The sequence below is a fragment of the Geotrypetes seraphini genome, chromosome 1, assembly GCF_902459505.1.
Source record: "Geotrypetes seraphini chromosome 1, aGeoSer1.1, whole genome shotgun sequence".
NCBI classification, from domain to species: domain Eukaryota; kingdom Metazoa; phylum Chordata; class Amphibia; order Gymnophiona; family Dermophiidae; genus Geotrypetes; species Geotrypetes seraphini.
In genome coordinates this window covers 431780322-431806989 of record NC_047084.1, presented here as the reverse complement: position 1 = coordinate 431806989, position 26668 = coordinate 431780322, and the positions used below count along the sequence as shown (strand labels likewise).

Below are 26668 nucleotides of genomic sequence, written 5' to 3'. Positions count from 1 at the left end.
GGAAGATGAAAAAAAAAATTTTTTTTTTTTTTTTTTTTTAACTGGAAATAAAAGAAAGAAAATAAGAACAGCATTATTGAAGAAAAAAATAACAAACCGCAGTTCAGAGAAGGCACAAGTAACGAAGTTAACGCAGAGAGTCAAAGACGGACTTCTCGGCTCCGCGGAAAACTGAGAACTGAGGAGACATGCCCTACTCTGAGCAGGAAGGCACTTGTGCTTGCGCGGTGCAGGCAACTCGAAACTTTGAGTTTCTTCAAACAAGTCTGCTTGTGAGGCGTCCGCTTCCGGGCTCCGTCGATGACATCACCCTTATGTGAGAATACCTGCCTTCTTGTCCTGGGATAATGGAGAAATCTACAACAGATGAAACTAAAGCATAGTCTGGTGTCAGGTCCTTTAGAATCATTACCTGTTGGCAGCGTTAGAAGAACCCCAGGAGCTAAGTCACCTGGGCTTTTAAAACCTTTGGCACCTGGTGCCCACCATTAAAAAAGCAAAATATAAAATTCAAGGGAAACAACTTTAATGCAAATAAATAAAAGACAAGAAAACCAATAAAAACTAGCCAAGTAAAGTGGAAAAGCCAAAAAAACAAAAAAAGAAGAAATTTCCCTGGCTTCTAGAAGTATTTATAGTGCTTAAGTTTTCTAAATATATTTCTCAACCTTGCTCATAAATTATCTGAGATTCAAACAAGGCATAGATTAGACTTCAATCTGGGGAACTCATGAACACCACAAAATGTGATTCCAATTCAAGTCAATCACATACAACACAACAAACAGCAGCCATGACCTAGGCTATATTCCAGCAAGCAGAACCCACTCCTGGAGTAAAGAATGCTGTAGAAGCAGGGCTTGGACTTAAGGTTCAATAGTAATAGCCAGTTTTATTCGCCTTGAACCGCGGAATAAAAATCACTAATGTAATGTAATGTGGCTAACCCAAGAGTGCACTTGAATGATTGTATTCTCCACCTTTTGCTTTCCTATGTTAAATTGTAGTTCTTCCCCCTTAACCATTTGTATAATGTGATGTTTTTATTAATTTTTTTATTTTGTACAATTTGTATTGTAAGCTGCTTAAACACATTGTGATTTGCGGGGTATAAAAAAAAATGATAAAACTTGTTGGGGGAGAAGGTGCAGTGCGGACGGTAAGAGGGATGAGGAAAATGGATGAAGCTTTATGGCACAGTAGCTCCAGTTACAGCCAATTACAGCTGGGCAGAAAGCAAAATTCAAAACATGGACAAATTTCCTGAGGTCAGGTATTACAATTTCACAGAAAATAAAAACTCGCCACGAAAATAAAATCCACCACATCAAAGTGAGAAAAAAAAATTTTTTTTTAAACCCACAATAAATAATATTGTAATCCAGACATTTACCAGGATCATCCAAGTGTTCTTTTCCAGGAAGTTCTTCCAGGTTAATATCACCCAAGTCCCCTGTTTTTGGGTCAATAGTTGCAGTGGAAAGCTCCTCCTCAAAAGCCTTCAGTTCCTCGGGACTTGCTCTCCGTTCTAGAGACTGTGTAAACACTCGAATCATGCCATCACTAAACATAAAATAAATATTTTTTTAAAGAATATGAAGACTCAGGCCAAGAAAAAAAAAAAAAATCACATTCAAATTTATGAAAAATATTGTTGGTTGAAAACAAATGCAGAGACCTATACATACAGTATAGTAACCCAGTGACTACAACTCAAATCATAGGGGTCCTTTTACTAAGGCGCACTAGCCGTTCTATCGTGCGCTAAATGCTAACGCATCCATTATATTCTATGGACATGTTAGCGTTTAGCGCGCGCTACTTAGCGTGTGTTAAAATGGCTAGCGCACCTTAGGGCTCCTTTTACTAAGGTGCATTAAGGCTTTAACATGTAGAATAGCGCATGACCTTAACGCTAGCATTGAGCTGGCATTAGTTCTAGAAGCATAGCGCGCGGTAATTCCCTGCGTGCGCTAAAAACGCTAGCGCACCTTAGTAAAAGGACCCCATAGTAAATGCTAGATATTAGCAGGATAAGACAAGTTTGGACACTGCAGTTTTCTCTTCTTACATTTTTATAGCTAAGAATACTTCCTAGTTAGATATTTCTAAGGCTATTTCTGATACTTACAATGCAAGTGCAGGTCAGAAAAGTGATTGGAGTAATTTTTTTTTCAACTAAAAATTAAGGCATTAATTTTTGAAACTGTTGAAAATTTTCAATTTTGTAACTCGATGCTTAAACATACTTTGAAGTCATTACAAATTACTGTCATTTTGAAGTAGGAACACTGGATCATTTGTTGTTTTATTGTCCCCTGATACTCAATTTTTGGAAATCTATATGGGGGAAAATTAATATGGTACTTGAAGCATCGATACCATTATTTTACGATGTGGTCCTATTTGGGACATTGTTGACTGCTAAGTATCCAATAAACATATACAAAAGCAGATTTCTTCTGATCATGACAGGGGTGGCCATACAGATGATAACCAGAAACCGGAAAAACTGGGATAGGCTAAACTATTCTTTTTGGTGGGAAACACTCTGTTTGTATTACAGATACGAAAGAATGTATGCAGAGCAAATGGGAAATAATATAAATTTTTTAAAAAATATGGGGTCCATTAGAGACATTTGTTAACTTAAAGACTGACTAATTGATAAACTTAATTCCTTGATGATCTTTATACACATTCAGGAGAGGGGGGAAGTAAAGTATTTTATTTATTATCTGTTTGAAGATAAGTGCTGTTTATATGTGTTTTTTCTGATTGTATACTTTGTTTGCACTTTGTATAAGTTTTGAAAATGAATAAAGATTTACAAAAAAAATAGAAGTCAATAGCTCAAAATTCAGTTGGCATATGCAATTTGAACATATTACACCAATGTAGATCACTGTGCATTGGTTATCAGTAGAATTTCAAATAAGTTATAAAATTCTCATGTTTGTTTGACTGATAAAGATTTCAAAATTCATAAACACTTTGTACCAGTACAAGAAAACATCATAAGAATTGTCACTGCTGGGTCAGACCAGTGGTCCATCGTGCCTAGCAGTCCGCTCACACTGCAGCCCTTAGGTTAAAGACCAGTGCCCTAACTGAGCCTAGCCTTACCTGCGTACATTTTGGTTTAGCAGGAACTTGACTAACTTTGTCTTGAACCACTCTCTGGGTGAAGAAGAACTTCCTTACTTTGTACAGAATCTATCCCCTTTTAACTTTAGAGAGTGCTCTCTCATTCTCTCTACCTTGGAGAGGGTGAACAACCTATCTACTAAGTCTATTCCCTTCATTATCTTGAATGTTTCAATCATGTCCCCTCTCAGTTTCCTCTTTTCAAGGGAGAAGAGGCCCAGTTTCTCTAATCTCACACTGTATGGCAACTCCTCCAGCCGATTTTAACTATTTTAGTCGCTCTTCTCTGGAACCTTTTGAGTAGTACCATGTCCTTCTTCATGTATGACAACCAGTGCTGGACGCGGTATTCCAGATGGGGGCGTACCATGGCCTAGTACAGCAGCATTATAACCTTCTCCGATCTGTTTGTGATCCCCTTCTTAATCATTCCTAGCATTCTGTTTGCCCTTTTCGCTACCGCCACGCATTGCATGAACAGCTTCATTGACTTGACTACCAGTACTCCCAAGTCTCTTTCCTGGGAGGTCTCTCTGAGTACTGCACCAGACATCCTGTATTCGTATATAAGATTTTTGTTACCAACATGCATCACCTTATACTTATTCACATTAAACTTCATTTGTCATGTCACAGCCCATTTCTCGAATATGTTTCTGTCACATTGCAGGTCTTTGCAATCCTTCTGTGCCTTCACTAATCTGAATAACTTTGTATCGTCTGAAAATTTAATCACCCCGCTCGTTGTACCAATTTCCAGGTCGTTTATAAATATGTTGAAGAGCATGGGTCCAAGCAATGAACCCTGTGGCACTCCACTCGTGATGCTTTTCCAGTCTGAGTATTGCCCATTTACCTCCACTCTATTTCCTATCCACCAACCAGTTTTTAACTCATGTGAGTATTTCACCCTCGATTCCATGGCTTGCAATTTATTTTGAAGTAGTCGTTCATGTGGGACCCTGTCGAACGCCTTCTGAAAATCCAGATATACAATTTCGACCATGTCACCCTTGTCTAACTGCCTGTTTACTTCCTCGAAGAAGTACAGTAAGTTCGTCAAGCAAGATCTTCCTTTGCTGATCCTCATCAAATTGTGTCTGTCAAGATGATCAATAATGCGGTCTTTTATCAGTGCCTCTACCATCTTTCCCAGTACCGAGGTCAGACTCACCGATCTGTAGTTTCCCGGATCTCCCTCAAACCTTTCTTGAAGATCGGTGTAACATTCGCCACTTTCCAGTCTTCCTGAATCCTTCCTGATTTGATCGACAGATTGGCTATTAATTGAAGCAGTTCAGCTATAACCCCTTTCAGTTCCTTGATTACCCTCAGCTGAATGCCGTCTGGTCCTGGGGATTTATCGCTTTTAAGCCCATCAATCTGCCTATATACCTCTTCTAGACTGACCGTCAGCCCTGTCAGTTTCCTGTCTATAGCCTGTCGGCTTCCGGCATGTTGTGTATATCCTCTTCGGTAAATATAGATGCAAAAAATGTGTTCAGTTTGTCAGCGATGGCTTTGTCCTCCTTTGGTACTCCCTTTATTCCATGGTCATCCAACGGCCCCACTGCTTCCTTCACAGGTAGTTTCCCTTTGATATAGCGAAAGAACGGACTGCAATTTTTTGCCTCCTTGGCTGTGTTTTACTCGTAGTCTCTTTTGGCCCCTCTTACCGCCTTATGGCACCTGCTTTGATGTTCTTTGTGTTTTTTCCAGTTTTCTTTCGTTTTTGACCTTTTCCATTCCTTAAACGAAGTCTTCTTGTCTCTGATCACTTCCCTCACTGCTACAGTGAGCTACGCCAGTTCTTTGTTCTTTTTCCTCTTGGATCCCTTGTTGATACACGGTATATACAGATTTTGCGCCTCGGTGACGGTGTCCTTAAAAAAGGACCATGCTTGCTCTAGCGTTTTTACAGTGCTTATCCTCTTCTTAATCTTCTTCCCCACCATGAGTTTCATCCCTTTGTAATTCCCTTTTCGGAAGTTCAGTGCTGTGGCTGTTGTTCTGGATCGATGTTTTGCCCCTGTGTCCAGTTTGAATGGATCGTATTGTGATCACTGCTTCCCAACGTCCCTTCTACTTCTACACCTTGCACCGGTCCTTGTAGTCCATTTAGAATTAAGTCCAGAATTGCATTTCCTCTCATATTTTTCTTGACAAGTTGTTCCAGGAAGCAATCGCCTACAGCATCCAGGAACTCGTCTCCCTACTGCAGACGGAGGTGCCTAGGTTCCAGTCTATCCCTGGATAACTGAAGTCGACCATGATAACTGTGTTGCCTCCCTTACAGTTGCGTTTAATCTCATCCATCATTTTCTTCAGACTGCCCTGGGGTCGGTAGTAGATGATGATCTTCGTTTCCATTCCATTGTTCCTGGATTTTTGGCCTATAGAGAATCTACCTTATTTTTCGTTTCCGGCGTGTTCTCTCCGGTAGACTTGATTCTCTGTTTGATGTAGTCCATGGTAGGCAATTCCAGTCCTCGACAGCCGGAGCCAGGTCAGGTTTTTAGGATATCCACAATAAATATGCATGAGATAGATTTGCATCTCAAGAAGGTAGTGCATGCAAATCCATCTCATACATATTCATTGTGGATATCCTGAAAACCTGACGAGGCTCTGGCTCTCGAGAACCGGAATTGCCTACCCCTGGTATAGGGCAATACCACCTTTTTGTCCTACTCCGTCTCTGTGGTATAGCTTATATCCCGGTAGCACAGTGTTCCAGACATTTTCCTCGTTCCATCATGTTTCTGTGATGCCAATGATGTCAAGGTTATCTTTTTGTGCCATAGCGTCCAATTCCCCCATCTTATTCCTTAGGCTCCTTGCGTTCGTGAATATACACTTGAGTTTGTGGCCTGTTACTTTCTTGCATTTCCTTCCCTCTTGTGTCCCTTTCGATCCATCAGGATTTCTATTTTGCCTATGATCCAGTGAGTCTTCCCCGCAATCTTCCTGCATGGTATCCTCTGGGTATACCGTTTCCCGAACCATCGACTCTCGGTCAACTGTCGGCTTTCCCCCTCTTCCTAGTTCATGGATAAGGTGTGTGTGTGTGGGGGGGGGTAGCGTATGTACCCGAGTGCTGGTTCAGTTATGGGAATTTATGTATGGAGGGCCCAAAATAAGTTAAGTTCTAATGAGAGGTAGAACTGGAAGGAGATGCTGGCCTCACAAATACATATGAAAATACAAAGAAAAGGAAAGTAAGGCACCAGAAAAATGATCTCAAAATCCAAATATTGCAGTGACTCGACATGGCTGTGTTTCAGCAATTTGCATCAGGAATAAGTCAGCATAGTGTACAAGATTTTTCACTCCAAGATGCTGTCTTTTTAGTAGCAAAGGTTTTTGTTGGCTGTATGTCAGAGTTCCTTTCTAGCAATCCTGTGTACTATATATTTGACTTACTCCTGGATGCAGGCTTCTTTGCCAAAACATTTGGATTTTGAGATTATTAATTCACCACTTGGATTTTAAGACCATTCATATAAATTGTATATTAATTGGATCTGTTTTTCCTGATTCCTCACTTCCCCTTTCTTTGCTGGGAGAGCCCCGATTCTGGTGCAGCCCTAACTAAATTACTGGAAGACATTTTGGTACCTCGCACCAACAACGATGTCACCATTCTCTAGGATGCAGCAGCACCAGATAGACTGAGTTGGAAGACTGACTGTCTGAGTGCATTCACCCTCTTTCCAGATTCTCAAAGAGCGATCCTCTCCTGTGGTTACAAAATCTGCAAAGAAACAGAAGAGAAAGATCTGTTCCAACACAAGAACATTTTTTTTAAATGACAGTTATCACTTTTAAATGCACAAGATTAAAAAAAAAAAAAAGTTTCAAGCCCAAGCTACAATGGATCTTTGCCATTAAAACCATGGGCAGGTTTTACATGTATGAACTTGAAATGACAAATACAACACAAACAGGGTCAAATGTAGAGCACATACATCTTGTCCATTTTCTGTTTTGGATGTATGACCAATTAAGTCTTCTCTTGATAAAGCCTCTATTCTTACTCAACCTTCTCTAATACAATAGGCAAGATATTCTCTTTCCTGAAATCTATTAGCCATATCCTTCATCTGCAATCTCATATGATGGTTCTGAACAGATTCTTTTTACTCTTAAAACTGACTGAAGGGAAGATTCTTCTTTACTGCTTTGCTATGACAACTTCTATAATGTAGTAATTTGTTTATATCTGTGGGTTTATGATATCTCGTTGTGGTTTTAAAACATCCATCTTCATCTTTTACTTTTATATCCGGAAATAACACTGCATTTTTACTACAGTAAAATCTCAGTTATCTGGCACCCACGGGGATTGGTGGATGCCGGATAACTGTAGTCGCCAGTTATTTGAGAGTTATTTATTTATTTAAGTTTTCATTAGGACGATATTATCATTATTCAAATACTCATCCCTTTAGGAAGCATAGCAGGGGATCTTCATCCAACATAGGCTATGTTTCGCCCAGGGAGCTTTATCAAGGTATTTCCCCTTAGTTATGCCGGTTCCATGAATTTTATTCTAAGGATAAGCCCCCCTGGGTGAAATATAGCCTATGTTGGATGAAGATCCCCTGCTATGCTTCGTAAAGAGATGAGTATTTGAATAATAATAAGAATATCATCCTAATGAAAACTAAAATAAATAATTAAAATAAAATAAAAATAGACCGATGAAGATTCTGGTGCTAGTGAATCTGTGTATGAAAACAGACACACAGTTTGCACCGCTGAGGTCTTTAAACGGGTTATTACCTGAATACCCAAGGTCTTTTGTCTATATGCTATTGTGATTAGAAAACCTTAGTAAAAAATAGATTAGATTGTGTGCCTGATATATATGTGCACTGAACACTATGACTGACAGTCTTGAGGTTTTGTGATAATTTGCTACAATTCAGAAAACTGCTCAAAACTTACCTTTTTGCACAGTCGTTTTTCGGTTAGCTTTCTACTTCTCAACAATGATTATGTTACCCTCATTAAGACCTTCATGTGATAGTTTTTGTATCTTTGATCTCTACTTTTTACCCGTTATATACTTGGTCTCATAACACTGTATGTATTTTAAGCTGTATATGTGAATTGTGAGCCATTTTGGTGAAAAAGCAGATTATAAGTGTTTTAAATAGACACTTTTAGAGGCTTTCAGTTTCAGATTTGTATCATCAAATTCTTCTTTTTATATTACTCTACAGTGTGTAACATTCATTTGGAGCAAGTATAGCATGATGCATCTCCAAAGCGCTGGGAAGAAAGGATGAGGGAAAGGGCACTCAGGGGATGCCCACTTTCTAATAGGATTGAATTCTTTCTTCTGCATTATAGAGCACCACAGAGCTAATCACATGGCTATCATCCTTTTCAATTATGGTTAAACCACTCTGAAGGGTCATCTGATCACTGCATTTCTACATACCACCTGATACAGAAAGCACTATCCATTACAATAAAGGAATTATACAATTCTAACAAGCAGGAAATCAAACATCTGGAAACCATGGTCAACAATGATAATTTAACCTGTTGCTCAGGTTTCTACAGACAATGCTAAAGAGAGGAAATGCCTACAGAATCAATTAATCTGTAACCATTTCTGCAGTACTGTGGTACCTTGGTTTGTGAACATAATTAGTTCCAGAAGCATGCTCGCAATCCAAAGTGCTCGTATATCAAAGCAACTTTCCCCTTAGGCCATAATGGCAACTCGGATGATTCATTCCACTGACTGAATACCAGTAGGTACATCTCTCCGACCTGACTCGACATCCGAACCTGGGAACCGGCTTTGTTGCTCCCCCGAGGCCACCGGCGCTGCTCTCTCCCTTCACGATCACCTCCTCCTCCCCACTGACCGGCCCTGTCCTTACCCCTGTGCTGCCGGTGTTCTGCTGGGCTACTGCTGGGCCTTAAGCATCTGTGCATGCTCAAGGCCTTCTGGTTCTCACCCTCTCCGAGATTCTCACTCTCATGAGAATCTCAGACAGGGTGAGAGCCAGACGGCCTTGAGCATGTGCAGATGCTCAAGGCCCAGCAGCAGCACAGCAGAGAACTGGCGGCAGGCACTTTCAGTACCAGCAGCGCACAGGTAAGGACAGGACCGGTCAGTGGTGGTGGGAGGGAGGAGGCGATCATGAAGGGAGGGAGCAGCACCGGTGGCCTCAGGGGAGCAATAAAGCCGGTTCTCGGGATGGGGGGCTCGCAAATCGAGTCAATGCTCGGTTTGCGAGTTACAGTTTGCTCGAGTGTTTTGCTCGTCTTGCAAAACACTCGCAAACCGCGTTACTCGCAAACTGAGGTTTGACTGTATATGCCTTTTCTCAACAAAAAGCGAGACTTGAACCATGCTGAAAATTGAATCTTTCTTTGGTGAAAACTAAATCTCTTCAGTGCTTTATTTACAGAAAGCAGGCTTTTCAGTTTATCCTCACAATGGTTACTGCACTTTGCACAAATGCCAACTATATATAGTGCAGTGGCTTTTTACAAAAAGAAAAACACTGCAAACCATAAAATAAGCTATACAAGGACAACAGACCTATCATAGCTTTGAAATAAAGTTCATTACTGCTAATAACCCAGTATTCTGAATGAGAAAAATGCAGATGTAAAACTGGAAAATCTGCATACAGGCAACCCTTATACATTTGGTTGAAAAAGCCTTAGTGGTCCCTGGTAAATACATCAAAAAAGCTACCCCACAATCCTCTTACTGTTGAAGGTGCAAGTGAAGAGCAGTGAAATATCTCACCTTTGCTACCTGGAAAAGTGGAAATGCTGTAGATGTAATTGGTATGACCAAAGCAGACCTGCAAACATTCGCCAGAGATCTTCCATCTTCGGACAGAGGCATCATTAGAGCAGGAGAGGAACTCTGTCTCGCTGAGAGTAGCCAGTCCCCTTACACAGTCCTCGTGTCCTTAAAAAGATGATTAAAAACTGCCAGGAATGCAACACAATGAATTTGCGTCTTGTAAAATTCATCTAGCACTCAGTATCCCTGAATATCATTCTTCAGGACAAACATTTTTCATTTATGCCTGTTCAATTTTGCGCCTTCAATCTAGGCACAATTTCTGAAGGATTCGTGTAAGTATTTTATAAAAAAAAAGGACACAAAGAAACCTTTAAACACGGCACTAACATTTAAGCACCAAATGTGTGTGTAAATTATTAGACTACTGGTACACATGTGTAAAAATCAAAACTCCATTTAAGAAGTTTTCCATCAATACACAAATGGTTAAGGGACTGGAGAAGTTGTCATACAGTGAGAGATTAGAGGAACTGGGCCTCTTCTCCACTGAAAAGAGGAGACAGAGGGGACATGATTGAAACCTTCAAAATAATGAAAGGAATAGACTTAGTAGATAAAGGCAGGTTGTTCACCCTCTCCAAGGTAGAGAGAACAAGAGGGCACTCTCTAAAGTTAAAAGGGAATAGATTCCATACAAATGTAAGGAAGTTCTTTTTCACTCAGAGAGTGGTGGAAAACTGGAATGCTCTTCCGGAGGCTGTCATAGGGGAAAACGCCCTCCAGGGATTCAAGACAAAGTTAGACAGTTCCTGCGGAACTAGAATGTACGCAGGTAGGGCGCTGGTGGACACCACAGGAGCGGACTGCTGGGCACGATGGACCACTGGTCTGACCCAGCAGCGACAAATCTTATGTTCTTACATAGTGCATATTTTACAGGTGGGCATACACATGGACAGAGTCGGGGTGGGACTTACACTTAAATGTAACTTATAGACTATTAGAAGTTATACACATATCTCTACCATCTAGACATGGTAAGTACTCATGCTTAAATGCATACACATACTCTGTTACGTTAGTATCCAATAAAGGAAAATGACTTCCCTTTACAGAACAGGCTTTTCAGGTGCTGTCATACAGAATTGCCCACATACCTCTTCTCTTACAGATATTGTTTCACCTGCAACAATGGTTTTACACACAAACGGTAAAAGCACGTAAAACTGGTTTTGAGTAGGCAGCTGGCAGGAAAAAATAAAAAAGTTTGTTAATACTGACTGAAATGTGATGCAATGAAAATGAAGTCAAGGAACAAAAATTTGTGCCACCAGAAAAGTTCACATATCTTTGACCAACTATTATCTTATTCCAATGGTAGTGAACAAGAAAAATGTCACCAAGGCAGCTGCGTCACCCACTTTGAGGGGAAGGTACATATTGCCACCTGCGCTACCAAAAATCCACCCTGGACTGAATCAAAGCTGCTAATACTTCATTGCTATATAATCCCAGCATGGCATAGCTCTAGCAAAAAAGTCAGAGCACTCTCAGGAGAATTAAACTGCTCCAAGATTACATTACATTACATTACATTAGGGATTTCTATTCCGCCATTACCTTGCGGTTCAAGGCGGATTACAAAAGGTTAATTTAAAAAAGACAGTATTACAATGATTAGCTAGAGAGGTAAGTTGTAGATCTTAAGAGCATTTAGAGGTCGTGTTGTTATTGCTGTTTCAGGAATTTCTTGAAAAGTGTGGTTTTTATTTCTTTTCTGAACGTCCTATAGTCTGGGGTGGTCATCAGAAGGTTGGAGATCTGGTTGTCCAGTCTTGCGGCTTGAGTGGCTAGGAGGCCGTCGTGTAGTTTTGTTCTTTTTACTTCCTTGATTGGGGGGGGTATGAATGGGGAGTGCGTTTTTCTGTGTCTGGTACTGGGTGCTTGGATGAGGCGATTGTTCAGGTATGATGGGCTGTCTCCGTGTAGGGTTTTAAATAATATGCAGTAGAATTTGAATTGGATTCTTTCTTGGATTGGGAGCCAGTGTGAGTTGATGAAGGCTTCAGTGATGTGGTCATGTTTTTTCAATGAGTAGATGAGTCTCAAAGCTGTATTTTGGATTGTTTGGAGTTGTTTTATCGTAGTTGCAGGACATGGAAGGAAGAGTATGTTACAGTAGTCCAATATACCTAGTATTAGGGATTGTACTATAAGTTGGAATTGTGTTCTTTCAAAGAATTTTCGGACTTGTCTCAGGTTTCTCATGATTGCGAATGATTTTTGAATTGTTTTATTTATTTGCGGTTGCATAGTGCAGCATCTGTCTATGGTCATGCCTAGTAGTTTTATGGTGGTTTGGATGGGATATTTGGTTGCGTTTATGTCTAGGTTGGTTGTGGTTTGGATCTTGTCATTTTCTAGGAGGATGAATTTGGTTTTGTCTTGGTTGAGTTTAAGTTTGTGATTTTTCATCCAGGTTGTGACTGCTTCAAGTGTTTGGTGAAGTTTGTCTGTCATGGTAGGTTTCGAATGATCGTATGGGATGAGGATGGTGATGTCATCCGCATAACTATAGGAGGTTATGCCTAGATTGTCCAGATGCGTTCCTAGAGAAGCAGTGTAGAGATTGAAGAGGGTAGGGGATAGTGGAGATCCTTGTGGTACGCCGCAGGGGTTTGACCAGGATTCTGACTTTTCTTTGTTTGATTTTACACTGTAGGTTCTGAGTTTTAGGAATCCTTCAAACCAGGAGTATACTTTATCTGAGATGCCTATTGCATCTAGGATCTGTAGAAGGATGTTGTGGTCTACTAGGTCGAATGCCGCCGATAGGTCCAGTTGTATGAGTAACATTTTTTTCCCTGTACTAAGTTGTTGTCTGACGGTATCCATAAGGGAGCCTAGTAGTGTCTCTGTGCTGAAGTTTGTTCTGAAGCCTGATTGCATGGGGTGGAGTAGGTTGTGGTCCTCTATGTAATTGGTGAGGAGTTTGGCTACTAGGCCTTCTATAATTTTGACATATAGCGGAATTGAGGCTATAGGTCTAAAGTTGGATGGGAGGTTTTGTGGTGCTTTTGGGTCTTTTTGGATTGGGGTGATGACAATTTCGCTGAGGTCAGCAGGGAATGTGCCTTCTGTGAGCGTGAATTGGATCCATTGTAGAGTTATGGTGCGGAATTTTACACTAGAGGTGGTAAGGAGATATGAGGGGCAGTGGTTGAGGTCACAGGAGGCATGGCTGTATTTTTTGTAGAATTTGTTGAATTCTGACCATTGTATGTTAGGGAATTGAGTCCAAATTCTGTCTGCTGCGATTGCCTCTTTTCCTGTAGGGTGGATTGTGGTTGGATTTTGATGGGATGGGTTAAGGATGAGTGTGGCTCTGGTGTTGGTGATTTTGTTCTTGAAGTGTTCTGCTAAGAGGGTGGGTGATGGTGGAGGTGTGTTCGTGGTGGTAGTGTATGGTTTGGTGTCTGTTAATTCTTTCAGGATTTGGAATATTTTTTTGGAATCTTGGGTTTCCGTGCCTATGAGATTAGTATAGTAGCTTTTCCTCTTATCTTTTAGTAGATTTTTGTATTGTTTGTTGATTTTTTTCCAGTCGGTTTTTGTTTGATCTTGGTTCTTTTTTCTCCATTTTCTTTCTAATCTTCTACACTGTCTTTTGAGTTGGAGTAATTCATTATCAAACCATTGGTCTGATTTCCTGCTGGTTCTGGTTTTGGTTTGTAGGGGTGCTAGATCATCAAGGATGTTGGTGGATACATTTTTCCAGTGGGAGATGAAGTTTTTTGGGTCGCAGTCTTGGATAGTTTCGTCTACATTTGACCAGAAAATGGTTGGGTCGATATGTTTGCGTGAGGTATATGTGGTTTTTTTTTGATTGAGGTGTGTGTTTGGTCTTGGTCCAATTGATGTTGAAGTTATAAATGTAGTGGTCTGACCATAGGGATGGGGACCATGTTCCGTTAGGAGTTTGGATTGCTGGATTGGATGGTTGGTGAGACATGAATGCAGCAATGTCCAGTTGATGACCTTTTTCATGAGTGGTTTGTGGGTTTAGGATCTGGAAGGATAAGGCATTGAGGAAGGATAGACAGTTATTTGCTGGTGTGGAGGTTGTGTCTTCTAGGTGTAGGTTTAGGTCTCCTAGGATGAGGTTATAATCAGCTGTTAGTGAGTTTTGGTAGATGAAGTTTTCAAATTCAGGTCTCACTGTGGTCCAGTTTCCTGGTGTTATGTAGCAGAGCAAGCAGTTTAGAGAGTTTTTTAGTGTTGGGTTTGTGAGTTGACACGCTAGGAAATCCATTTGTGGAGTGGATGTTTTCTCAAGTATGTTTAGAGTTAGGGAGTTCTTGATTATTATTGCTAGTCCTCCTCCTCTTTTTTTCTCTCTGCAGGTTACTGTTATTTTGTATCCTGGCGGGCATACTTCTTTTATTCTAGGGTCTGTGTCTGAGGTTAACCAGGTTTCAGTGAGGAATAGGCAGTCAAGTTTTTCTGTTTTTATCCAATTTTTTATGTTTTCTGTTTTGGGTCCTAGAGCGCACATAGAGTATCAGGGGAAGGTAGCAAGTGTACACCACAAAGCCAGGAGGAAGAAGTGGCCGGAGCCGGCTAAGAGAACAAAGAGACCTCATGTAAAGGTCTGGCAAAGCAGCAAATTCAAATAGGGACAGGTTCGTGAAAGCATTTACAGGATCCCAAAACCCCAGAGGGGTACACAGATCCAGCACACAGTCACTGATTTCCTGTCCCAGGAAACACTACACCTGTAAAAATAAAGGGTCAGCAAGCAAATCATCCGCACCCGGATCCCCCAGATCAGGGTCAGGCAGCACAGGCATCATAGCCAGTTGAGTCTAGGATGTCTCCAAAGGAATAACGCCACAGAGATGCCATGTAGGCGAATTGGGACTGCGCAGGTGGGAAAACACAGTGGTCCGAAATCCAGAGCACAAAAATTTAAAAAAGGATGAAAAGGTGTCTGGGGCATAGGTCACATAAATGTGGCGAAACTGAACTTTTCTGAGGTTGCGCAGGGTCCGCAGCCTGGTGGATGGAATTACCAGCTATGCTGAGCCCCAAAAACCATGAAGGTCGCCCCGCTGGGCTAGCTGAGCTGATCACCTGCTTCAGCAGAAAAGAGGCTAAGTTGGACACTGTGCCCCCCCCCCTCCCCACCATGTTGCGCCACTAATATTGTGCAATTCTGGCAAGAATCCACGAGAAGAGCCCAAGGACTCCATCTCAGCAAGTTTCCGGGCAAAGTCTGCAGGTTTGATGCAGGAAGCTTTAGAATTAAAAATTGCTAAAAATCCAAGATGGCCGCCGTCACAAAATTCACACCAAAATCACGATATTTTCACATTTCCCAAACTCTAAAAAAGGCGATTTTAGAATTTTTCAGGAGGGAGAACATAGGGGAAACATTCAGACACACTCAAAACCCCACTTTTCACACCTCCCCCAATGTCTCTCACAGGGTGTCAGCCTGTGTACTCACTATGAGCTGACAGCTGACAGGATCAGTTAGAAGTGCTGGAAGCCTGCATTCAGCTCTCTGATAGTAGTTGGATGACAATAATCACTGTCACAAATCTGGGAACGTTTCTACAAAGCTAATCTTCAGGTTACCAGTCAGAATCCAATGTCTGATCATACCTCCACCCTTGCGGACCATTGGATGCGCACCAGAACAGATGTAGGCCCGACAACACAGCCAGCACCCTGCGAGACACCACTGAGCCTCCTAAGGGAACCTATCAGCCTGTGCTCAACCCCTGAATAGCAAAAGGTGAGACCACCTCAGGGACAGCCCTGAGCTCTGGAAAAAACTAAGCAGGCTGGCCAACAGGTACCCAGAGGGATTGGCCTGTCAGCTATAGACCAAAGTCTGTGAATTCTCAAGCAGGCAGAGCTTTAAAATCGCTCCAAACATTAAATTACCTGAAAAGGGGATGAGATTACATTGAATTAAAACAATAAAACAGGGAGAACAGAACACACCCAACTGAATCCATGCGTGCAGAAGGAAGGAACTGTAGAGGATGCTTAACTGATCAGTGAAGTACTATAGAGGCAGAGTGAAAAATCCAGAGTGGATTCCTTCTGCAACCATGTGAAAAAAGGGAAATAACTCTACTGTCTGGAATGTCTCACCTATTGCACTGGAAATGTAAATTAGACTCTACAGACTTCGCAGTAAAGGAGGGTAAATACCCATTGGTCAAGACTGATATCCCTGTTGCACTAGACGGTAGGGAACAGGAAGAGCTGGAAACTAGATAGATTTGAGAAAGAGGCAGAAAAATGGAAGAAAGTTTTTATGTGAAAGATGGTTATAAGGCAGGGAGTGAAGAAAAGAAATTGTGAATGGACAGGAGGACGCCTTGGAAACAGAGCTCAGAGCTAGAAGCAGAGCCATAAAATCACCAGGCAACAAAAGATAAGAAAAATTATTTTCATTTTAGTCATTGAAACATCAGTTCTGAGAATTTACTTCTGCTGTCTATATTTGCCACTGTACATGAAGAAATGTGAGAAGGGACATTTTATGTGATTAACATTTTTAATTAATATGCAGCCCTAATAAATTTATTCAAGAGCATATGTGCATTACTAGGGATCACATTACAGCACACGGGAAAGCACCTTTCTAAAATTACACAAAACTCTTCAAAAACACCTCAATATCATATAAGAAAAATAATTATGTATGTAATAGAACACACCTGTTCCTAAAGTATCTAGACAACTGATCCTCTCTTCTCTCTCCCCTCTATAGTGATTAACTTGTTCCATTGATCACTCTCTCCTCAAAAATGGATTTCCTGTTCTATTAACCCTCTTTCTTCCTCCCCTCTTAAAGTCAATCAATTTGTACCTTTGCTTAATCTTTGTAAACCGCATAGAACTTCACGGTATTGCGGTATATAAGCTGTTATTATTATTATCATATTCAGAGGGTTATTGAACTCGACTATGTTCAAAATACATTTGAATCATTAGTCCAATTATATATTATTTTTTATTAAATATATATATATTTTTTAAAACCCACAAAAAACAATGCCCCAATTTCAAAAATATATAAATATATGTACAAAATAAGAATTTTCTTTACTTTATATAGATGCCCTATTATAAAAATTAGCCCCATAAGTCCTAACCTTTACCCCCAAAATGTAACCCTCAGCAAAGAATACTGCCTCCAGACTTGACCACTCCATCCCTTTTACTTCCCAGACTCTACCCTCCTCAGCCTCTCCTCTCCAGAACTCCATCCCCAGCTTGCACTCTCCTTACCATCTTTCATCTCTCTCCTCCAGGCTGAATTCCCAGCTCTCTGCTCCCCGAGACTCAATCTCTTTTCGTATCTGCTCCAGGTCAGACTCACCCAGTTCTCCCCCCACCTCCCACTAGCCCTCACAGTTCTCTCTTCCTGCATCTCCCTTTCAGATCCAGTTTTCTCTCTTTCAACCCCTACTGTTTTCTTCTCTATGGTGTAACTGTAGCCTCCTCTCTACCAGACTGCATAGCTAGTGCTGCCTTGACTGCTTTCTCCTCCCTTGATGCTATCCTCTTTCCTTTTGATCCTGCACAGTAATGATGTAGCTACTATTGCTTTCTCCCAGCCATGCTGGTTGTGTCACTAGCTCCTGATCACCCTATCAAACTCTACAAGGGAGAGGAAAGCTGCATAAACTGCACAGAAGTCCCCCAGGATTTATGACCCCTGCCCACATAACAAGTTGCAATCCAGTAAACACCCAGGTGCCCACAGTACAAGGGTTAGGCTGAAGTAAAGCAGAAAGTGTGTTAAGTTATAGAAGGCACATCTCCTGTTGCACTAGAATAAAATAGGAAAGCTCATAAAATCAGGCCCCACATGTGAACCTGGAGCTAAAAAAAAACTTTCTGGTAGCAAGAAGCATAGCTGAAGAAGAGATGTGGTTTTGAATGTTCATTTACAAGATCACACTTCTGGTTGATCCTTAAAAAAAGGAAAACAATCCATGATACTAAATGGCAGAAAAACAAAACAAGAGTTATTCATGTATGTTGTGCTTGGTATACACCGTTATAAAAGCGGAGCGCTAAGAGAAGCGCTTACCAGTGTAGGTTCTTTCACATCTGCCTGCTTTCCAAAGCTTAATAGTTTTATCAGCTGACCCTGTCAGCATCAGGCCTTGCTCGGGTAGTATCTTCACTGCCCACACTGCTGCCGTATGACCCTGTAAAAAGGAGGAGATTAGTAATCAAGCAATCCCAGCAACAGCTACACTACATTCCACACTCCATGAGCAATACAAGAAACCTCATACTCACACAGCAGCATGCCTACCTGCAGTGTCATCATGCACTTATCACTCAACCAGACCTTGGCAGTGGTGTCCCATGATCCGCTCAGAAGTGTACCAAATTTTCCAGAGGAGAGGCTGCAAACTGCAACACAACATCTGCCCTTAAAATTCTAAAACTGAACTCTAAACTCTTCCAAAGATTCTGAAAGTCAAAATTAACTAGCTTTTGTACAAACTATGGTCTATTCTACAAAAATTGGGAGGTGTGCAAAAGTCATTTAAGAAAAAAAAAAATAAAGAGAGAAAGGGGATGGGACTTGATATACCGCTTTTTCTGTGTGGCTTACACAATCAAAGCGGTTTACATATTTTAGACAGGTATTTATTTTGTAGCTGGGACAATGAAGTGTTAAGTGACTTGCCCAGAGTCATAAGGAGCTGCAGTGGGAATCAAACTCAACCTCAGGGTGCTGAGATAGCTGTTCTAACCACTAGGCCAGAGATTCCCAACACACGGTACATGTACCCCAGGGGTTATGCAGCAAAGTCATCTCCCACTCTCCAGCCACTGCCAATACTACCGCCATTGCCCCCTCCTGCCTTACTGCCACTGCTGCAATTTTGCCTCCTATACATCCTCCAGACTAGCAACAGCCGCAGCTTTGCCTGCACAGCTGCTATAGCGTTAACTCTGCGATTCCATTGGGCAGCCTCGGGGCCTTTGCTAGGCTGTGCTTGCCTCTGAGGAAAGAGGAAGATGCTTCATTGGATGCTAGGCCGGTCCACCTCCAATGATGAAACATCCTCTTTCCTCGGAGGTGGGCTCCGCCTAGCAAAAGTCCAGAAGCTGCCTGATGCAATCGCCGATTTAATGCTATAGCAGCTGTGCAGGCAAGTTGAAAAGGGAGTTGTTGGACCTGTGTGGGGAGGTGAGAGGGAGAGATGCTGCTAGGACATGGGTGGGAGGGGAGGTAAGAGGGATATGTGCTGCTGCTAGTGGTGGTGATTTTTTTTTTTGGGGGGAAGGGAAGGATTGAGGGAGAGAGGTGCTGCTGGACCTGGGTGGTGGGTTGGGGGAGAGGGCAGTAGAGAGAGAGAGTGCAATATTGACTATTGGGAAAAGAGGGAATAATAGACTCCAAGGTACAGATGCGGATCACAGGGGGAGAGCAAGAAATAGAGGAGGACATGCAAGCCACAGGGTGGGGTGTGTGGGCAGAAAAGTATAGAGAGGTGATGCGCAGAGAAGAGATGCTAGGCATGGAAGGAGAGCAGGGAAGAGACACAGAGGGAAATGCTGGACAGGATAGATGGGGATGGAGAGGGAAAATGGAAGGTGGATATGGAGAAAGAAGAAGATGTGAAATGGACAGGACACCCTGCAAAAGGTAGAAGAAAAAAAAAAAAAAAAAAAAGAGAAAACCCAGAGACACTGCGACCAAAGCGAATAGAAAAAGAAAATACTCAGACAATAAAGGCAGAAAAAGATACAGTATGTCATTCAGAATTTATTAATTGAAACGTTTCTAAATAGAAATCTTGCAGCAGTCCCATTTTTCTGTTCTCTCACTTTCGATAACCACGGTAAAAAATACTATAGTGGGAGCAATTTTTTTTTTTACAAAAGCATGCAAATTATATGAAAGCTTTTCGGACAGAGCATCACAGGTAAAGGGGGAGGAATTGTGCCTAGTGCTTGTCAGAAGAACAATTGCTAGGCATAGCTCCTCCCTCCTGTCTGTGCACAAAAAAAAAAAAAGCTGCAGTTCCTACTCTCCCTGCCAGCTCAGCGGCAAGGGAATCCCCAAACAGCTGAGTTGGCAGGATTCCCCAAAGCTGGCTTCAGCACTTTCCCTGCTGCTCAGCTGTTTAGGGCTTCCCCTGCCGGCTCAGCCACTATCAGCAGAGTCAGCAGGGGAAGCCCTGAACGAATTGGGGCCTTAGGCCCCTCCCAGTGCATCCCATTTTGAAGAGGCAGGCATGCCGTCAGGAAGGACTGCCAAACTTTCTACAAAACATGGGAGGGGTGTGTGTATGTGTGGGGGGGGGTGTACTACTGGACTACCAGATCCTTTTGGGTGTTGGGGGATTCACGGCATTTGGGGTTTTTTTAACCAGGGCATTAGGGCCTTTAACAGCATTACACGGAGTGCTCATTATAATACTAAAGTATGGAATAAGTTAAGTTTCATGGCTCCACATCATTCTCGTCTTGGTTGGGTTAACTTTTCAGCAACCCCTCTCTATAAAGATAAAATACTGTGTTCAGCAGCTGTTGACAAATGTGTAACTCACTTTGAATAATAGCCCTTTGGTTCTGAACTTGAACACAGATTTTCCTTATCAAAAAGTTATTCTGATACAAGAATGCCTCCTTTTCTTAATACAAAAGCAAGCATGCTTCCTGATGCGAATTTTCACTTCTCAGGCCTTAGATTCTACAGTTAGGAGCTTTATTTTGGCAAATTTTCCAAGTAACTGCATAATCAAGATAAGTTAGAGAAAATAAGGACTATCAGTCAGCTTATAAAATGCTTGTCAGAAAAATCTGCTCAGAGTGTTCACCAGGAACCTCCTCCCCACTCCCTGCACAGCACACCATACCAAGAGAAGCTTAGTCAGTCACAAGTAGAAATTTTTTTTTATTGAAATGCATAGAACATTACCAGTTTTTGTTTTGTAGTCTATTGCCTTTTATTATGCCTTTAAATTGTGAATTTGGGTCTCCTTTTATTGATGTACTGTTTAGTACATTATTTTTTTCTGTTTCTTTCTTATTTGAATTAAATTCACATTAGATCTAGTTTAAATATTTTAGCAAAGTGTTTTTGTATTATACTGTTAAAAGTGTACATAGCTCCGTGAGAATGAAATCGGTTCAGCGAATGGCCACTAAGATGGTCTCAGGACTCAAGGATCTCCCATATGAAGAACGTCTAAGCAGGCTGCAGTTATATTCTCTCGACGAACGCAGAGAGAGGGGAGACATAATAGAGACGTTCAAATATCTTACAGGCCGTGCTGAGGCGGAGGAAGATATATTTTTCCTTACAGGTCCCACGGCAACAAGAGGGCATCCGCTCAAACTCAAGGGTTGGAGACTTCATGGCGACATCAGGAAATACTTCTTCACCGAAAGGGTGGTTGATCGTTGGAATGGTCTTCCACGTCAGGTAGCCAAAGCCAGCAACATGCTCGACTTCAAGAGACGATGGGATAAACATGTGGGTTCACTTTTGGGAAATGCTTAGGGGAGGGTTCTTTGAGTGGACAGACTTGTTGGGCCGTCGACCCTTTTCTGCCATCATACTCTATGTATTCTATGTATGTATTCTATGTATTCTAGTCCTGACCTGTGAACACGTCTGCTGAATGTGGGTAAAAATATGCACATTATAAACCAATACACATACACTTCTCCCTCCATATTCGCGGTTTCCGTATCTGCGGTTCCACTTATTCGTGATTTTTTTGGCTGCTGACTCCGCCCCCCCCCCAAAATTACATCATCACTAAAGTTATTTTCTGTGTAAAGAATTACTACTGTGAAGGCATCTTAGATTGGGGACGGGGGGGACGGGGGGCTGAGATGGGAAGAGCTGCAACCTTGGCCCCAGAGAGACAAAGATATGTCACGGGCAGCCATGACTCTTATTGGGAGGAGGGGAAGGGAAACTTCGGTTTGGTTAGCCGGAGGAGGGGAATATGTTGCTGGTCTGAACAAAGAAATCAGAAAAACCCAAAAAAATTGGAAGGTGAATACACAAATCCAACAACAAAAAACCTCCCAAACCCCAAGAATAGAAACTAGATAAGGGAGAGAGACAAAAGCAGAGACGGCTCAACTACATTCACCAACCTATCAATGATGTTTAAGATGTAAGTAGATTAAACGGGAGAGCTCTCAGTAACACAGCCACCCACTAGAGAACCAGTGGAAAAGGCTGTCACATGGCTTACACCCAAACGAGTGTTAACTGTGAAACATCCCTGGGCTCTACTCCGTATTTTTTACAATAAAGTGCACCCAACAGTGCTAAGTGTGAAAAAGATATACATAAATCAAAAAAACACACTTTACCATCCACTACGATTGTCTCTGCCCCTTGTCCAGGGGGCCAGAAAACGTCCAAGTCCAGCCAAGCAAAAAACAACAGGAAGTACTTAGCTTCTCCGTGAAGACAAACAGCCAGCAAAGATATTCTTCGTCCAACGGGACTCCGTTTCGGGGGTGCACACCCCCTTCTTCAGGAACAGCTGGACTGTGCTGTGACCATCCAAATCATCCGGCACAGCAAGGATTGACAAAGCAGGAAATGGCACTGAACCGAACAGAATGCCTCCAATTTAAACAGCAGACCCAAAAGGTAATTGGACAAGAAAAAAGAAAGAAAAAGCACCTGACTCCAGAGAACTTCAAAGAGACTAGAAAAACACGGCCCGGAGTCAGCTGAAAAAATGAACTGCAAAAAAATTCAATAAAAAATAAAGCAAAACTAACTTTCAAAAAACAATAAATTAAAAGGTATGTTGCCATTCAATATAGTCATTATGTCCCATAGGAGCTAACGCTTGGAGTTCAAAAATCCAATATTGCTCCCTCCGTTGTAACCACAGTACTTTATCTCCCTGATGACTCTCATAAACCTGTTCAATAATAGACCAACGTAAATCCTGAAAGGTATGTCCCAACTGGATACAATGAGGCACCAGCGGGGAATTCATTGACCGGGTATTGATACGTGAGCGGTGCTCAATCAAGCGTGTTTTGATTTTCCTTTGAGTACGGCCCATGTATACCATACGACAAGAGCATGTAATAACATACATCACCCACATAGAACTACATGTGGTGACAGATTTGAGAGCATATGTCTTAAGTCTTAGGGTGTTGCCATGTATTACCCTCAATAGTAACCTTGCACAAATCACAGGTATCACTGCATCTTGAGTGCTGTCCCTCCTGGATCTTATGGTTATGTTCAGCAATATATCTGGAATGAACCACATAGTCTGCAACATTTTTGGCACGAGAATATGCTATGCAGGGAGGTTCATGAAAGATGGAATGAAGCTGGAGAATATGCCAGTGCTTTTTGATGCTTTGAGCAACAGTGGCCGCTTGATCAGAAAACGACAACACACAGACTGTTTTAACCTCTTTTTGAGGGGAAGTGGAGGACAGCAACAAGGCCCGGTTGGCATAAAGGGCTCTGTGATAGGCATTCTGCAGGACACGATGCGGGTATCCTCGCTCTCTAAATCTGTGGTATAATTTCCGGGCTTGAATACGGAGGAACTGGCTTATAGGAAGAGATTGTTTAAGCTTAGTGGGGTGACAACTGGTGTAGCTTAAATAATTATTAACCTCCACCGCTTTTCTGTAGACAGTGGTGGTTAGGGTTTGGTTGGACTTCTGGACCCATATGTCCAAAAAAGCTATTTGATGTTGATCAGATGTCATAGTAAATCTCAAGTTTATGTCCAACGTATTGAGCCAATCCACGAAATGCACCAACAATTCTGGAGGGCCCATCCAGATACAAAAAACATCAATAAATCTATACCAGACTTTAATATAAGCAAACCACTGGGATGGATACAAGTGGGTTTCCTCAAACCGGGAAACGTATAGATTAGCGATGCTGGGGGCCGCTGCGGTGCCCATGGCTACGCCATGTGTCTGCAGGAAAAACTGATGGTCAAATTGAAAATAGTCTGGTCTGAACGGCATTTCGGTGCTAGAAGGGACGTGGCGGACTTTGTTACGGGGACAGAGGACGGCAGTACCCCTCACTGCAGTAAAACCCAGCCGCTTGTTTCCCATGGATCGGTTCTTTTGTGCATCCGATAATCGGAGGTGCCTTTCTACTTCCTCAATCACACCATAATGGCACTCCCTATGCTATAGATCCTGTTAATAATATTGGATTTAACAGTTTCGTAAAGCTTGAGAATTATGAGAAGCAGCAGCTGTGTTTTAATTTATTTTAATACCAATTTTACTTTTAAAAAGGATTTAAGAGTTTAAGGTAGCCTGATTCCTAAAATTGTTTCTCTCATTTTGTGCCTATTTCCCAAAACCGCAAATAACTTAAAACGTTATTCGTGGTTTCAATACAAAAAACGCTAACTTTTACAAAAAAACACACAAAAAAACCGTACATAATATTTAAAAAAGTTATTTGCGGTTTTTCGGTATGTTGTGCCAGCATCCCCCGCGAATATGGAGGGAGAAGTGTACTTTTACCTGCACACCTTGGGACATTTTCAAATACTGACCATGTACAAAGTTTAGAAAGAGTTATGTAGCAGAGCATGTATGGTCTCTGAAATTACTCTGTTGCAGTGATTTCTCTCTCTGCTGCTTCTCTCCCCCCTCCCCCCAGAGTTCATTCTTCTATTCTTTTACATCTTGGGTCCTTAATCTTTCATTCCATTTTGTCAGTGCTGTTCTTGAGAAGTTTTTGGTTTTATACTCTGATTCATGTAATTGAACATAAGAATTGCCCCTGCTGGGTCAGACCAGTGGTCCATCGTGCCCAGCAGTCCGCTTCCACAGCGGCCCTTAGGTCAAAGACCATTGCCCTAACTGAGACTAGCCTTATCTGCATATGTTCCAGTTTAGCCTTATCTGCATATGTTCCAGTTCAGCAGGAACTTGTCTAGCTTTGTCTTGAATCTCTAGAGGGTATTTTCCCCTATAACAGCCTCCAGAAGAGTGTTCCAGTTTTCTACCACTCTCTGGGTGAAGAACTTCCTTACATTTGTACAGAATCTATCCCCTTTTAACTTTAGAGAGTGCCCTCTCGTTCTCTCTACCTTGGAGAGGGTGAACAATTTGTTCCCTTCATTATTTTGAATGTTTCGATCAAGTCCTCTCTCAGCCTCCTCTTTTCAAGGGAGAAGAGGCCCAGTTTCTCTAACCTCTCACTATACGGCAACTCCTCCAGCTCCTTAACCATTTTAGTCGCTCTTCTCTAGACCCTTTCGAGTAGTATTATGTCCTTCTTCATGTATGGCGACCACTGCTGGACGCAGTATTCCAGGTAGGGGCGTATCATTGGGTACAGCAGCATGATAACCTTCTCCGATCTGTTCGTGATCCCCTTCTTAATCATTCCTAGCATTCTGTTCACCCCTTTCACAGCCGCCGCGCATTGCATGGACGGCTTCATTGACATGTCGACCAGTACTCCCAAGTCTTTCCTGGGGGGTCTCTCCGAGTACTGCACCAGACATCTTGTATAAGATTTTTGTTACAAACATGCATCACCTTATACTTATCCACGTTAAACCTCATTTGTCATGTCACAGCCCATTTCTCAAGCGTGTTTATGTCACATTGCAGGTCTTCGTAATCCTGCGTCTTCACTACTCCGAATAGCTTTGTATCGTCCGCAAATTTAGTCACCTCGCTCATCGTACCAATTTCCAGGTCGTTTATAAATATGTTGGCGAGCACGGGTCTAAGCACCGAGCCCTGCGGCACTCCACTTGTGACACTTTTCCAGTCCGAGTATTGTCCGTTTACCCCCACTCTCTGTTTCCTATCCGTCAACCAGTTTTTAATCGCCATGAGTATTTCACCCTCGATTCCATGGCTCGCAATTTTTCAAAGTAGTCGTTCATGCGGGACCTTGTCGAACGCCTTCTGAAAATCCAGATATACAATGTCGAATAGCTCGCCCTTGTCTATCTGCCTGTTTACTCCCTCGAAGAAGTGCAGCAAGTTCGTCAAGCAAGATCTTCCTTTGCTAAAGCCGTGCTGCTTAGTCCTCATCAGATTGTGTCCATCAAGGTGATCAATGATGCGGTCCTTTATCAGCACCTCTACCATCTTTCCCAGTACCGAGGTCAGACTGTAGTTTCCCAGATCTCCCCTCGAACCTTTCTTGAAGATTAGCGTAACATTCGCCACTTTCCAGTCTTCCAGAATCCTTCCTGTTTTGATCGACAGATTGGCTATTAGTTGAAGCAGTTCAGCTATAGCCCCTTTCAGTTCCTTGATTACCCTAGATATTACACGCAAGAGTATATTCTCTGAAACAACTCCCACACTCTGGAATGCTCTTCCGTCATACTTACGACATGAAACATTAACAAAATTTAAGTCCAATCTTAAAAAACTATATCTTATTTAATGATGCATATGATTAGATACATTAAAGCCATTCTAAGATCCAATTAGTTCTGTAGTTTGATTGCAGATCTCAGAACTATGAATGTTTTCTTACCCTTTATCCTATTATAATTTCCCTTTATTTTCTTTCCTATCAAGACAATGTAGTTTTCCCAGCTTCTATATTATCTACCTTTATGTATCATGTGTATTGTCTCATTATACGTATTGTACAATTTAGTTTTTATGTAATTTATTTTTAACCCCTCCTCTTTTTTTTTTTTTTTTTTAGATTGTACACCA

At 41.8% G+C, this 26668-nt stretch overlaps 1 protein-coding gene across 1 annotated transcript in view; it reads right to left on the bottom strand.

Annotated features, from left to right (window-relative positions):
- Nucleotides 1-26668, bottom strand: part of PLAA (phospholipase A2 activating protein) — a 152192-nt gene that overhangs the window by 98566 nt on the left and 26958 nt on the right. The window contains exons 3-7 of the mRNA XM_033919326.1: nt 18285-18385; nt 18054-18174; nt 9929-10096; nt 6766-6901; nt 1394-1563 (exon numbers count right to left, since the gene is read on the bottom strand). Coding sequence (XP_033775217.1) covers nt 1394-1563; nt 6766-6901; nt 9929-10096; nt 18054-18174; nt 18285-18385 — 696 coding nt within the window. The remainder of the gene's footprint in view (nt 1-1393; nt 1564-6765; nt 6902-9928; nt 10097-18053; nt 18175-18284; nt 18386-26668) is intronic.